General features: G+C 38.1%; 1 protein-coding gene across 1 annotated transcript in view; it reads left to right on the top strand.

Annotated features, from left to right (window-relative positions):
- The window catches only part of LOC137127093 (serine/threonine-protein kinase 4-like), a 40,675-nt gene that overhangs the window by 8,513 nt on the left and 17,574 nt on the right, over positions 1 to 14,588 (top strand). The window contains exons 5-10 of the mRNA XM_067503533.1: positions 15 to 179; positions 1,236 to 1,403; positions 1,577 to 1,714; positions 1,966 to 2,094; positions 2,232 to 2,436; positions 13,676 to 13,827. Of these exons, the coding sequence (XP_067359634.1) occupies positions 15 to 179; positions 1,236 to 1,403; positions 1,577 to 1,714; positions 1,966 to 2,094; positions 2,232 to 2,436; positions 13,676 to 13,827 (957 nt within the window). The remainder of the gene's footprint in view (positions 1 to 14; positions 180 to 1,235; positions 1,404 to 1,576; positions 1,715 to 1,965; positions 2,095 to 2,231; positions 2,437 to 13,675; positions 13,828 to 14,588) is intronic.

The raw sequence follows: 14,588 nt of genomic DNA, 5'->3' as shown, positions 1-14,588 counted from the left end.
TGTGGGTCTTTTAGTTAACAGAAGAGGAAATCGCCACTATCTTCCAGTCAACTTTGAAGGGTTTGGAGTATCTTCATTTTATGAGAAAAATCCACAGAGACATCAAAGCAGGCAACATCTTGCTCAACACAGAGGGTCAGGCCAAACTTGCTGACTTTGGAGTTGCTGGACAACTCACAGTAAGTAAAAAAATATTAAATAATACTTACCTGGTGTTTACAAATGTACCCAAAAGATCAACACATGAGATGATTGTTTTACTGTTTTGAAATCTGTAGTGCTGCCTTTTCCCAGACTTTATGTCTGTATTTTTTGTGGACAAAGTGTTGCATCATTTGAGCTTATGTGGCTCATTAACAGTTATGAGTGGAGAGCAAAAAGTCAGGAGCAGTGATGAGAGGTGAAAAAGGTGAAAAAACATAAATTTGGGCTAACTTTGTTATTAGATTGTACCAGTACCATTGTACAAATATTTAAGAACATCTTCAGATTTTCAGTACTGCCCCAATGTGTCAGGGGTGACACCATCTACCGATCAAATCAATCAGTTCTCAGTTAGACAGGTATATTGATTTTTAATGGACAGAGGAGAAAGCGTCCATACCTGGTGTTGACCGGTACATATATCACTCAAGTAGACACAAGTAAAGCGCTTTATTTGTCGTTACATTACATTACATTACATACGTACAAGGTGTACAACAGAATTGCGTCATTTGGTTAGACGGAGCCCTGAGCCGCTGCGACTGAGTGCGCCACCACTACGGGCCAACCTGACCTGGTCCCTGACATACATGTTTTTATTGGTAGCTGGACCGACCGTAAAAAACCTACGCAAACATGAGGAGAACATGCAACTGCTTCTTGCTGTGCAGTTCTAACCACTCTGCCACTGTGCTGCCCGAAACTATAGCGCAATAGTTTTCAAGACGTTCATGTCAAGCAGCATTTATCAATCAAAGCATCGTAAATGCTATGTGACCTTGTAACCCAAAACATTAAAAAACATCCTAACTTGCATTACAATACTATTTAGAAAAGCTGCTGCAAAATCAAGCATTGTAGGCCAGCTTAATAAAAGGTCTGGGAAATCCTTAAGGGACTAATTTATGAAACGGCTTATCCTTAATTGCAGGGATGTTCTATGTCTTCTCTTTTACATTAAAAGAAGAATGTTATCTACAGTATTTCTCACTCACACTTCATAGTTTCCTCTCTTTCTCTCCTTCTCTTAGGACACCATGGCAAAAAGAAACACTGTCATTGGCACACCGTTCTGGATGGCTCCAGAGGTCATTCAAGAGATTGGCTACAACTGTGTGGCTGACATCTGGTCCTTGGGAATAACAGCTATAGAGATGGCTGAAGGAAAGCCACCCTACGCTGACATACACCCTATGAGGGTGAGAGAATGTTTATTGTTTCTGAGCATGGTGCTTATGTTTAAGTGAAAAGTAAATTGTTTGGAAAATTTGATGCATCAGAGAAGTGAAGAGTGTATTAGTGCAACAATTTGAGTGAAAACTTGTGTATTAGTTAGCTGTCTTGTGTCACTGAATAATGTTTTTCCCTCTAGGCCATCTTCATGATTCCAACAAACCCTCCCCCCACATTTCGAAACCCAGATCTATGGTCGCAGGCCTTTAGAGACTTTGTCAGCCAGTGTTTGGTGAAAAACCCAGAAAACAGAGCGACTGCCACACAGTTGTTACAGGTAATTTTATCTAAAACACTGCTGCTGAGCCTCTACTTAATGAAGTAGTTCATCAGGTTCTGCTTGCTCAGAAAACCTGAGAACAAGTTTTTAGAATCATAGATGGCAAGCAGCAGTGTACAGTGTTTGTGTGTGCAGTGTTCAGGGTAAATAATATTGATTTGGTTATAATAGTACATATTCATAGCGATCAAATGAGTAAAGACTGTCAATTTTATTTTTCTTATTCATTCTGTCTCCTTTTCCTTCAGCATCAATTTATCAAGTCGGCCAAGCCCAGTTCCATCCTCCGAGCCCTGATCACAGACGCCATGGATATCAAAATGAAAAGACAGGAGGCAGAACAGCGAGAGCAGGATGCAGACGATGATGACAATTCAGTACGGACTTAAATAATGATAAAATAAAGAAATCTGGCAAAGCTGGTGTAGTAGTGTTTGAGGATCGTAGTTGAAACTGATGTGCAAACTTTCTTGGTATCAACTAATGGAAGCAAACTCTCTGCCTATGTTTTCAGGATGAAGATGAGATTGACCAGGGGACAATGGTGCGAGCCGGGACAGGTGACTCAGGAACAGTGCGGCCTGCTGGGTCATTAGCAAGTTCACTTGGTGGTACGGCACGGACTATGATCGAACATGAGGATGCAGGGACCATGCAGTCACAGCTAGGCACCATGGTCATAAATGATGAGGATGAGGAAGATGCCGGTACTATGAAAAGTAAGACCCTTTAAATGTATTTACAGATGGTGGTGGATGATTAGTGCTGAAAAGTCAAATTAAACACATTTTCGTTTGAAGATGCATCATGACTCAACAACAAGCTTGAAATAAATTACTTGGTGGCATTTCATAGCTCAAAGTTCTAAACTGACCTATGCTCACTGGGAGCAAATGAGTTGGGGTTCAGTGTCTTGATTTAAGACACTGCTGTCTGTAGTCCTGACTGACTATAAATGTTCTTTCATAGGTATCCCTCCTCTTTTCCCAGACATGTGAGAACAAAGAAACGAGATTCTCTAAACCAACTGCATGTTGTTGCATGTAGTTTTTGTTGACAGTTTTTACAAACATCATAAAAATTACAACTGTTTTTCATCCACTAGGGGGGGCAATGTGACCATTGCACTGAGTGAGGCATCCTGACTTACCTTTGAACTGTAGGATCACTGTCCTGTGTGTGTGTGTGTGTGTCTGTGTATTACCTCACTTTAATCCTAATTTAACAAATACACAAATACAGTAAATTAAGTCACAAATATGGTCCACATATGACCCTGTTTCCGTTTGTACATGTCATGATCAAGTCAAACCTAAATACATCATTCATGGGTTCAAGATTTTACTAATGGACTTTGCTTTTATACTACCTGCATTGTTAGCCTTTATTTATGTAGACTGTGGCTCTAGTCTAATTTGTACCACCATAGTTTCAAAGGGAACTAAGAATATCTTTCCCTTCCCATATAGCGCCAATTCACAACAAAGTTATCTCAGGGCACTTTACAGAATAAAGTCAAGATTGTAAAGATGTATAGAGAGAACCCAACAATTCCCCCTGGAGCAAGCCATAGGCAACAGTGGAGAGGAAAAACTCCATTTAACGAAAGAAACCTTCAGCAGAACCAGGCTCAGGGTGGACGGCCATCTGCCTTGACTGGTTGGGGTGAGTGGAAAGTGAAGAGAGAAAAGAAAAGAGCAACAAAAAGCAACAACAAAACATCGGGCAGGTTGATAGGACCAGTAGCTGCACGCTGGAAGACACACATCTTCAAAGCTGGGGACACCAGCAGAAAGGGATAGCGAGAGGGGGACAGAGAAGGACAAAGACCACTATGGGAGAAAACACACAGAGTTAATGGCATACAGTGGTGACAATTGCGGGGGGAGAGGAGAGGAGAGAGGGTCAAGAGGAGGAAGAGGAGGAAAGGAGCTCAGTGCATCGGGGTAGGGTCCCCCAGCAGTCTAAGCCTATAGCAGCATAACTGTAACTAACTATATGCTTTATTAAAGAGGAAGCTTTTAAGCCTAGACTTAAATTAGAGAGGATAGCACCTTTCCCAGTCAGTAGGCCTGTTTGCAAACTTTACATATCTTTACAAAGAATAACCTCAAACTGTGGATGTGAACAGTCTTCGAATAAGTTTTGACCATGGTTTTAACATTTGTCCTACTACAGTTACCAGGTTCCTGTTTTAGCTGGTGCTAATCTTTGTTGTTTCCTGTTAAAATTACAAACGGCAACTCTTGACCAGCTCTCTTAACTAATGTTAATTCAGTGACAGGTCTTAGACTGATGACAGGCTAAACTGAAACTGTTATTGGATGTGCTAAAACTTTGCTAACACTTTGCTTTCTGCAAAGCAGTAAAACAAACTTCAGCATGGCACCACTGGGCAATAAAAAAAAGATCCTTCATGAGGTGAGATGTCTCACTCTGAATTTTTAGGGTCTGCTGTTTCTGTAATGCAAATAGAGATGTTCTTATAGTGTCTTTAAATTGTCACACATTAGTGGATTACTTTTGGACTTAAGAGGCTTGATAGATGTAATTATCGAACCCTTGCAGATGACCCAAAACGCAGCAGCTCGCCTCATTTTTAATCAGCAAAAAGACCCATGTCACACGACTCTTTAGATCTCTACACTGGCTTCCTGTAACTGCTCCCATCAGGTTCAAAGCACTGTCTCTTGCTCACAGGGTGATTAACTCCACAGATCACTCATTCAAGTCTACAATCCTTCCCGCCCGCTGCGGTCTGCCAACGAACGACATCTGGTGGTCCCAGCAAAGCACAGAAACTTTTTAGCGCAATGATCCCACGATGGTGGAACGAACTACCAAACTCTGCACGCTCAACAGACTCTCTCCCAATATTCATAAAACTGCTGAAAACAGAACTCTTCCACATCTTCCTATGCAATTAAATCTCTTAAAATTAAAAAAAAAAAAATTCCTCCCTAGCTAAGACTCTTAGCTAAGCTAGCTAGCTAAGAGTCAATTGTTCATGCATTGTGTACATTAGCTTGTGGTGATGTTTGCGAGATATGATAACGCTACATAGAACTGTTGGAGTTTTTTCTTTTGTTTCAGTGTGGGAGTTCTGAGTGTTGGATGTATTGGGTGCTTTTGGAATGGAGTCTCAATAAGAGTTGGACTCTGTTCATCAGTACTAGCAGTCTGTGGGTGTGTTTATTTTTTATTTTTTTTTTAATATGCAAAGAATTAACCCAAATGAGACACTACTGCATATTCAGTGCATATGTGTGAGGGTTTGCTTTGGTTCTGCGTAAGTCCAGTGATGTCAAACACTAAATGTCTCAACACCACCAAAACACTTTTGCAGATGGAATCAAAACTACTGTGGAAGGTTATGTCACCATATTACAACTCCTACAACACATCTAATGAGATTTTCATTAAAGCCACAGGAATGTGGTGGCATTAACAGCCACTGATAGGAATGTGCAGCATTTAGGTGGTGACGGCGGTAATTTCTTACCCTTTTTTGCTCTGCTGAAAATAAAGTAATAGGTATATAACCACTGTGTAATGAGCTGTCTGCAGAGTAACAAGGCAGCCTGTACAGACGCAGGGCCACAGGCGTATTAGTTAAAAGCCCTTTCAGACATGGAAAACGAAACCTGCTGGCGACATCTACTGTATCTTTTTAAAGTGATGGCTTTTTCTCATTCTAACAGAGGTGACCTTTATGTTACTTTTCCTCATGTCTTTATTCAGACGATTATTAATCATATGAGCTTGGTGCTTGAATTATATTTGGTACCTGGTGCATGAGATAGGGCAGAGAAAAAAACTCCACTTTCAATGTGAAACTACTGGTGCATTTTTTTTTTACATCACTTTCTACATTTAAGGTTATTTCATAGTAAATTCTACTTCATGTTATTATATTGTCCAGTTCACAAGCACTGAATAGCAGGATGTTAAGTTGGGAAACAGTAATGCAGTAAAGTGTTGTAATGGATAGTAATTTATTTTTTACTATTTATTATTCATTCATTGAAATACTTCATTTATTGACAAAGTTGGCATGAATCAACTTTTGAGATGCAGTACTGTGCGTGTGATTAAAGCATTTTGGATGTTTTGTTTTTTATCAGTCATGTAATACCTGCAATCTGTCTGGTTGAAAAATATTTTTGAAAGCATCCTCACATTAAGACTTGGTTGTAGCTAACCCCTCTGATTAACACATACTCACACTACATGCAAACACGCGTTACTTTTCATAGAGAGATAATTTTTTTGGGATTTGCTGTGTTCATGCTGACTTGCCATAGCAAAGCTATTTAGAGTCACAACAGAAAATCAAAGCACAGTTTTCACCAATCATCAGAAAAGCAGGGGGATCCTCCTAACATGATGCATGGGTACCAGATTTAATCCAGTTAAAGTTTGTTAAATACAGACTTGTGATAATATTTTTTAGAACTGTAGTAAAGCAAAAAGTACACAGTTAATGCAAAATATCACCAATTTATTTTAATTTATTAATTAATTTTAATTCACTAAAGGATAGAGTATAATTAATATTTTCACTGTGTTGTTGGTTTTACTTTAGCGTCATCAGTTGCAGCACAGCCCCCACAGTGAATGCAGCAGAGTGATTAAAATATGGAGTGAAAGCAATGTAACACTACAAAACAACAGAATCCCTTTAATAGTTTAGGTTTGGTGTAGGTTTGATAGCAATAGTTACATGTGTCACTTATTGTCAGATTCAGGTGTTTGTCAAATGCACCATCAAATATGAGCAATACATGACACATCATTATGAGGACCATGTGTGCCCATGTGCGCACACACCCACAGTAAGCCTGTAATTTGCCTCTACATGAACACAGTGACAACTGTGACAGATTTCTTACATACAAATATATAAATACGCGCATACACACACATACACACTCCTGGCTGATGTCCTCCTATTGGGTTAGTATAGATCTCCACTGCTGACAGTTTAAACTGCATTAGCACGGGAATATTCATAGTTAGAATAGAATTCATAATTACAATAGTATCTGGTTGCCTTCAAGGTGTGTGTTTGTGTGAATTCATAACTTTGTCCCTTTAGAGTCTGCGCCTAAATGTCTGTGTGAGTTTGTATAAAGTTTTGTGAGTGTCAGCCTGTATGTGTATGTCCTAAACTAATGGTCATGGTCTGATGCTGAATAGGCCCCAAGGATCCCAGGAAGATATTAGATCAGGTATTGATCCTCTAATGGAACTAAATAATAAACAGCCTTTTAATTTATACAGATAAGCCACTAACCCTCACTCATTAGAGAAACCCCTCTGTTGCACTGATCTCCCAGTTTCTTTTGCACTTCTCCAACTCATTTACAGTCATGGTGGATTTATTAAATGACTTAAATGCAAAACTTATCAATAAGGTGTTATACCTCGTCATTTTATAAAGCAAATATTAATGGTATCTTTCAGAATATCAAAATGTAGGCAGAATGTTTGCCCATGGTCCTAAACGAAAATGTTATTAAACACGTAAAGGCATTAAAGTTTGGGTGTGTTGGTGCAGACAGAGTCAGAGTCTTGAATAAACCCCTTGGACGAGAGATTTTATGGTTCATAGTCGTAAAAGAAACCTCCAGCAGAACCAGGCTCAGGGTGGGCGGCCATCTGCCTTGAACGGTTGGGGTGAGTGGAAAGTCAAGAGAGAAAAGAAAAAAAGCAAATAAAGCAACAACAAAACATCGGGCCGGTTGATAGGACCAGTAGCTGCACAATGGAAAACACACAGCTTCAAAGCCTGGGGACAGAGAGAGGGAGACAGAGAAGGACAAAGACAACTATGGGAGAAAACACACATAGTTAATGCCATACAGTAGTGAGAATTGTGGGGTGAGAGAGGGACAAGATGAGGCACGTAGCTTAGTGCATCAGGGGGTGCGTCCCCCAGCAGTCTATGCCTATAGCAGCATAACTATAACTAAGTATAAGCTTTATCAAATTGAAGGTTTTAAGCCTAGACTTAAAAGTAGAGAGGGTGTCTGCTTCCCGAATCTGAACTGGGAGCTGGTTCTACAGGAGAGGAGCTTGATAGCTAAAGCCTCTGCCTCCCATTTTACCTTTGGAAATTGTGGGAATCACAATCAGGCCTGCATTCTGAGATCAAAGTGGTCTACAGGGATGATATGGTGCTATGAGGTTTTCTATATATGATGGAGCCTGAACGTTCAGAGCTTTATATGTAAGAAGCAGGGTTTTAAATTCTATTGCCAATGGAGAGGAGCTAGTGAAGGTGAAATATGATCTTTCTTCCAGTCAGCACTCTTGCTGCAGCATTTTGGATTAATTGCAGGCTCTTTAGGCAGTTACTGTGGCTTCCTGAAAGGGAATTACAGCAGTCCAACCTAGAAGTCACAAATGCATGGACTAGTTTTTCAGCATCATTTATCATTTATATGTGACGTAAAGTACAAATTCCTGGTCAAAAATAACTCCAATAACTTTTTTGCTGTACTACTGGAGGCCAGACTTCTTGCCTCTTAGTACTAGAGGCAATCTAGATTAACAATATGATTGGACATCATATTTCTGAGATTTTTGGGCCCCAAATACTATGACTTCAGTTTTGTCTGAGTTTAGAAGTAAAAAATTGTGGGATATCCAGGCCTTTATTTCTTGCAGGCATGCTTGAAGCTTGATAAACTGATTTTTTTCATCTGGTTCCCTAGATAGATATAGCTGGATATCATCAGCATAGCAATGGAAATTTATGGAGTGTTTTCTAATAATGTTGCCTATTTTCGAAACAACAGACGTTCGATGCAGCTATGACATTAAGAACATTTCCTGTCTGAATCTCGTGCAGACACTATATAAACACCAGAGTGAGAGAGTGAATAAAGTTTTCCATTTGTTGTTTGAGATGCATGTAGTCAGATCTATTATGTCGACTCATATTAATTATTTAACTTTTCCATCTCTGAGCCTCAACAGTGTTCTCTAATCCTCTGATGCTTAAATGCTTTGCTCTGTGAATAGTGTTAGCCATTTTTTTCCGCTCATTTTTCATTGTCTGGACTCAACCGGTTTTGGACAACAACATTACCATTGTGATTCCACTCATAATAATTGTTTCATCAAAAAACAGGCTGTTTCCAGACATAAATGTTGAGGATGCAGAAAACAGCAGGCATAGGCAGATACTCACTGGTGAATGCATTGTAGCACTGAGCATCAAGATATTTTCCACAGAAGTTGATAGAGACCAAAAACACAGGTAAAACAAAGTAGACATGGGACTTTATTAGGATTTATCAGGTGTGTACAAATACATTTCCAAATAAATGTTTGTGATGTTCTGTAACTGCTGGATGTAAAAATGAATAGCTGTTTGCTAACATTATCAGTATTTCAACTTTAAATATATGTTTGTTGTTTTCACAACTTGTTTCTGCTGCGTCCAAGTGGCCAATTAAATAAAAACATCTTTGTTACATTTAACTTCTACAAAGTTTGACCAAGAACAAAAAAAACATTTTATACTTTTAATTCAAAGTAAATACAGCCATGTTGACTTCCTGCAGTAGTTTGACTCCTGCAAAGTGACTTATGAAATGATTGGTCAGACAAAATGTTTTTACTGCATTAGCAATAAAAATATTTTGTTTCATGTTGCTTCCAGTAAAGCACTCCCTCATTCTTCATTGCCTTATTAATGAGTGTTAATCATCTTTTGTCAGAATATGGAAAAATGACAGTGGCCTGAATGTCACAAGAAACTTTTCACTAGAAAAGGATAATGAGTGTGATAGTGAATGAGCTGCTTAAGTTAATTGCAAAATCAGTCAAAACTTTTCATATCTCTGAGTTTTAATGCACTGTTCACCCCTTCTCAAGTTTAACCGTAACTCATCTTGTGGCTTTGTGGTTTGTAGAACAAATTAGCTGAATGACTAATGAAAGTAATTTGGGTGACTTTTCTAATGAACCAACAAATTGTAAAGCTCTTTACTGAACAACTAGTTATAATTGTTATTTTATTTATTTTTATTTATTTTTTAAGTTATCACTTTAATAGCCATGTGGGCTTTCTTACCATTAACCTTCTTAATGATGTGTGATACTAAAACAGGAATGACTAATCACCACATGTTCTCAATACAACAGTGTTGATAAACTAATCCTGCTCCTTCGCTTTTTTGCATCCCCATGGGATTGACATGTCAACCAACAAATCACAGCGGGTAACAGTTCATAGGAAAGTTAATGGTTGGGAATGTTTGACTAGTCAGATGCTTGGTCAGGTTACCCGACAACACCAGATACCAAACTAGAAACAAAGAGACATAGATAATAGCTTTTAATGGCTCTGAACTTCTTTCATCTGATTATGTTGTTAAAAAACTCCATATTGGGAGAACTGCTGCTGGTTTCTTTAAACAAAGATTTCTCCAAGTCCCTTTTCATGGTCGATTAATTCAATGTGGCAGCACCTGGCAGTAGAAATGGAGAATAAACAACCATTAAGTCTTTTATAGTCAGGGGGACACTAAATACATTTTTGCTTTAGTGAAAGCAGACCATAAAGCTTCAAGTGAGATCAGTTGCAAGATCTGCATTAATCATCATTACCATCATTATTGGTGTAAACAGTGAGTAGATGCTACGCTATGTGGACACACATTTTTTGCAACTTGTTTTATTATGCTTAGTTATTTTGAACCACTAGTAGGCAGGCAGTCTATAGCCTGTTTCTGACATGAACTCTAGAGAACGTCAGGAGGATCAGGACTTGACATTGTCTGGAGTTTCCCTTTCAGACATGTAGGCAACATTGGGAGTCAGTGTTGGATGCATTCTTGCATACTTGTAAAGAAATACTCCTTGTAACTGGGCGAGGGGTGGTGCTTGGGCTGAAGTAGGAGGCGGAACATGATGCAAAAACAGCTGTGGAAGTGACAGTGCTTTGCTTTGTAATCTGGTTGTATACCACAGAATCTCGTGCTGTTCCTTGTATTTGTTTGACGATTTTCAGGTATGCCCTTACCAACAAAAGTTCCCGAATTTCGTTATCCTTCCAGTTCAACATTGTAGTTTGATTGAATGAACGAGTTCTTTACCTTCGGGTGTTTCTATATGCCCAGTTTTGTGGCAGCCACAGTAAATGGACGTCATCAACATGCCCACTCACTCATGGTGAATTTTCTGGAGTATTACCTCCTCTGTTCACAAATGAGCTTGGATGGTGATAATCTGGACTTTGCACTAGAGAGGTGGCTGGGTAAAATCCGACTAACGTCGGGGCCAACAGACTTGCGTATTTGCATTCACACATACAGGCAACCCAGAGAAAGTCTGGAAAATGTATGAATTCCAGTGCATGTCCAAAAGAGGCTTATGAAACAAATTTACAGCAAGAGAAACCTGACATATTATCACATTTACATTTAATCAATTGGCTGACGCTTTTATCCAAAGTGACTTACAAATGAGGTCAGTGTCTGTCAATGTCTCTCATCACGTTAACAGTGCACTCGCTTTATGAGGATTTTAATGACCAGTAAGTCATACTCAAAGTACAATAGTTTGGTACTCCTATCGCTATTCTGTATCTGCACCGCTTGAACCAGAGATATTGGCACCAAAAACACTGTATTAAAACAGTGCTAAACCAAAAACACTATTTCATTCTGCTCATATAATGACAATAAAGTTCTTCAAATCAAAAAGCTATAAAATTAACTTTACCACCCTAAATCTAAAGGTGTAGTCATGTCTGGGTTTATTTTGATACAAACAGTCCAAAACCTAGAGATTTTTAATATATTAAACTATGCAGTGATAATAAATCAAATTTGTCTTCTATGTCTTCCATGTCAGAGGTTCCAGGTGACTGGACAGTCTCTTGGGGTGAAAATAAATTCTCCAGGAGACATACATGCACCTTTGACGGTGAACTTTAAGCTTTTCTTAATTCAAACTGTTGCATTTAAAAAAAAAAAAAAATAAGCTAAAATTAATTATAGCTTAAATTGCATCTTTTGTGTTTTAAAACGTTTGTGATGCCTGCATTAAGTTTGTGAAGTATACAATGCAGATCACCTCCTCTGCCTTCTTTTTCAGAGGGGCAAGAATATAAAGTATTGTGCCTAGTAAGGCTGCAGAATTTCAAACAAGATAATCAACTCGTATAAGGAATAAGGTTAAGGTAGCTATTCTCCAATGTATTATATGAAAATACTGTTAAATTATCAGTTTCAATGCAGTATGTAAGGACTACATCTGTGATTAAAAAAGTAAGTGGGTTTATTTACATTTTGTGAAAAGCCAATTGAAATAAATGCAGTGTTTATGCAGTTACTGCTGGGATCTACATGAATATTAAAGTTACCCACTAAAATGAATGTATTAAAAACAAAAACAAAACAGTGAGCTGAAAACTACTCAGAGCAGCAGGCAGATGTGTTGATTCTCAGAGGGTTTGGCAATACTTATGCATATTATGAAAGGTAATTTAAACAGAATAGGAACTGAACTATCACAAAAAAAAAGTGCCGCATGGCACAATGACACAAATTGTTAGGAAAAAGTCATAGCTTACATGCCCACAGTGGGAAAAGCTGTAGAAGCACCTCAGAGCCAGGTTTTATTGTGATGCTAAATTTGGCATGTTGCATATAATCTCTACTGCAGAAAGTGATGTATTTGTGATCAGGGATTTGGAGGGAGTAAATGAGCTGTTTAATTATCGTGACAATACAGTTGTACAACCTCCTGGAGCAAAATCTAACTATGACTTTCATGGTTACAACGTGAACCCTGAGTCACAATCCTGGCATTTTAGTTATTGCTTGTCAATATAACTTGATTATAGACATAAAATAAGCAAACTACAATGACTCACTTGTTGAGTTGTTTAACTCTTAGACTTTTCTGGTCAAAATTGATGCAAACAAGGATTTGTCCAATTAATGTATAAAAGTGTGGTCTCAGCAACTTAACACACCCACACAAATAAAGTATATCAGATATCATACCATCTTGTCTGATCCTGTGTTTATTTTATTGTATTTATTTATTTATTTTTATTCTTTAGATGCAGAGCTTTGAGCTTTGTGCTTTGAGTCTGTTGTTTATCTCATCTTCACATATTGAGTATTTAAAAAAACACATAGAGGAGAATATTCATTAAAAATCATTTTGATTTGTTTCAGCTTCAAAAGTGCAAAATCTTGTAGCCTCAGAGGTTACCAATGTTTTCAGTTGACTTAAAATGCATAAATGACAAATTGGCTGTCTTTTTTTTGTAAGTATTACCATCTACATCAACTGCATCTTTATCTCCACCTGCTCCACTTTGTTGAACATTACTTTCTATCTGTGCATTTATGGACAGATATACTTTTTTAACGTCATCTTTCAGATCACTTAAAGTCACCATGCACAAAGAGCGACATACAGTAAGCAATAATAAACTGACTGTATGATGAGAGCACAACAAATAAATAGGACAAAAAAAGTTGTGAAGATGTGTTAATTGTAAATAAAAACAGAATGCAATGATTTGCAAATCTCAATTTTTTTTTACAATAGAACATAAAATATGTATCAGATGTTGAAACTGAGAAATTTTACCATTTCGTGAAAAATATTAGCTTGTTTTGAATTTCATGGCATCAACACATCTCAAAAAGTTTAAACAGGGTGATGTTTACCATTGTGTAGCATCTCCATTTCTTTTAACAACTTACTGTAAACATCTGTGCGAAGTAAGGAGAGCACTTGCTGAAGTTTTAGGAGAGGAATGTTATCCCATTCTTGTCTGATGCAGGATTCTAGCTGCTCAACAGTTGCCAGATTTTTTTATTTTATGATGCACCAAATGTTTTCTATTTGTGAAAGGTCTGGACTGCAGGCAGGCCTGTGTCTCCTGTCATTCGATAAATGTTGGTTCTGTGATTTTTACAGGGAGAGATGAGACGATGCAGCCAGCTAAGCCGTCCTTCCTGGAGTACTTTGAGCAGAAAGAGAAGGAGGCCAATATTCACAATGACAAAGGAGGAAGAGGAGAAAGCAATGCAGACAACCGCAAACTGCCTGGTGAAGGAGATCTTGAAGTGGTGAGTTAGAAGCTGTGTGGATGTGTGTGTGAGTGAGAGTACAAGGGAGGGACATGGAAAACTATTGAGCTCTGGAGTTTGGAAAGGCTCCCTTCAAAACCAGCTTTTATAATTTCTATTATTATTGTTGCCATGATTACTGTACAGTAATTATAAGAGGGCACTATGGACAAAATACAGTGCCTCCAAACTCATCAACAGTTTTATTATGATTAGCCAGAACTTTGATAATTTTTAGCAGTCAGACAACTACCTTGAGCTGTTTTAGTCTTAAAACACAAATTTCATGTGAACAAAATTTGGATCTAAATTTCCTTAACAAGAATATCAAAAATGTGTATCACATCAAACACATCTGTTAAGGAGTGGAGCAGACCTACTGATTAAATCATTGTTTTATGTTTGCAATATAGCTTGCAGTGGATAAATACAGATTAATGAAGAAAGCTGGCTGTCTCATGAATTATATAATATGGACAGAGGTTGTTTTCTTAAAGCGACAGTATGCAACTTAGTATGAGACTCAATCCATTCTGCTTCAACCAGCCCTCCCTCTGCCTTTCTTCTGGTGGATTTTGTAATTGTCAGAGTCTAAGGCATGTGGCAAGGAGGTTGATTTCCAGCCATTCTCTGCTGTGATCTTCTACTGTCAGCTATCTTTCACCACCCAGTTAGGTATTATAAAATCACAATTTAAAAAAGGAAGCGGCCAAACTTACTACTTAAGCAGACAATTTTTATAATTCTCTTGACTGGTTAGA

Source organism: Channa argus, chromosome 5 (assembly GCF_033026475.1).
Source record: "Channa argus isolate prfri chromosome 5, Channa argus male v1.0, whole genome shotgun sequence".
In the NCBI taxonomy this organism is placed as follows: Eukaryota; Metazoa; Chordata; class Actinopteri; order Anabantiformes; family Channidae; genus Channa; species Channa argus.
The sequence above is the reverse complement of the archived record's forward strand: the minus strand, read 5'-3'. Positions and strand labels throughout refer to the sequence as shown.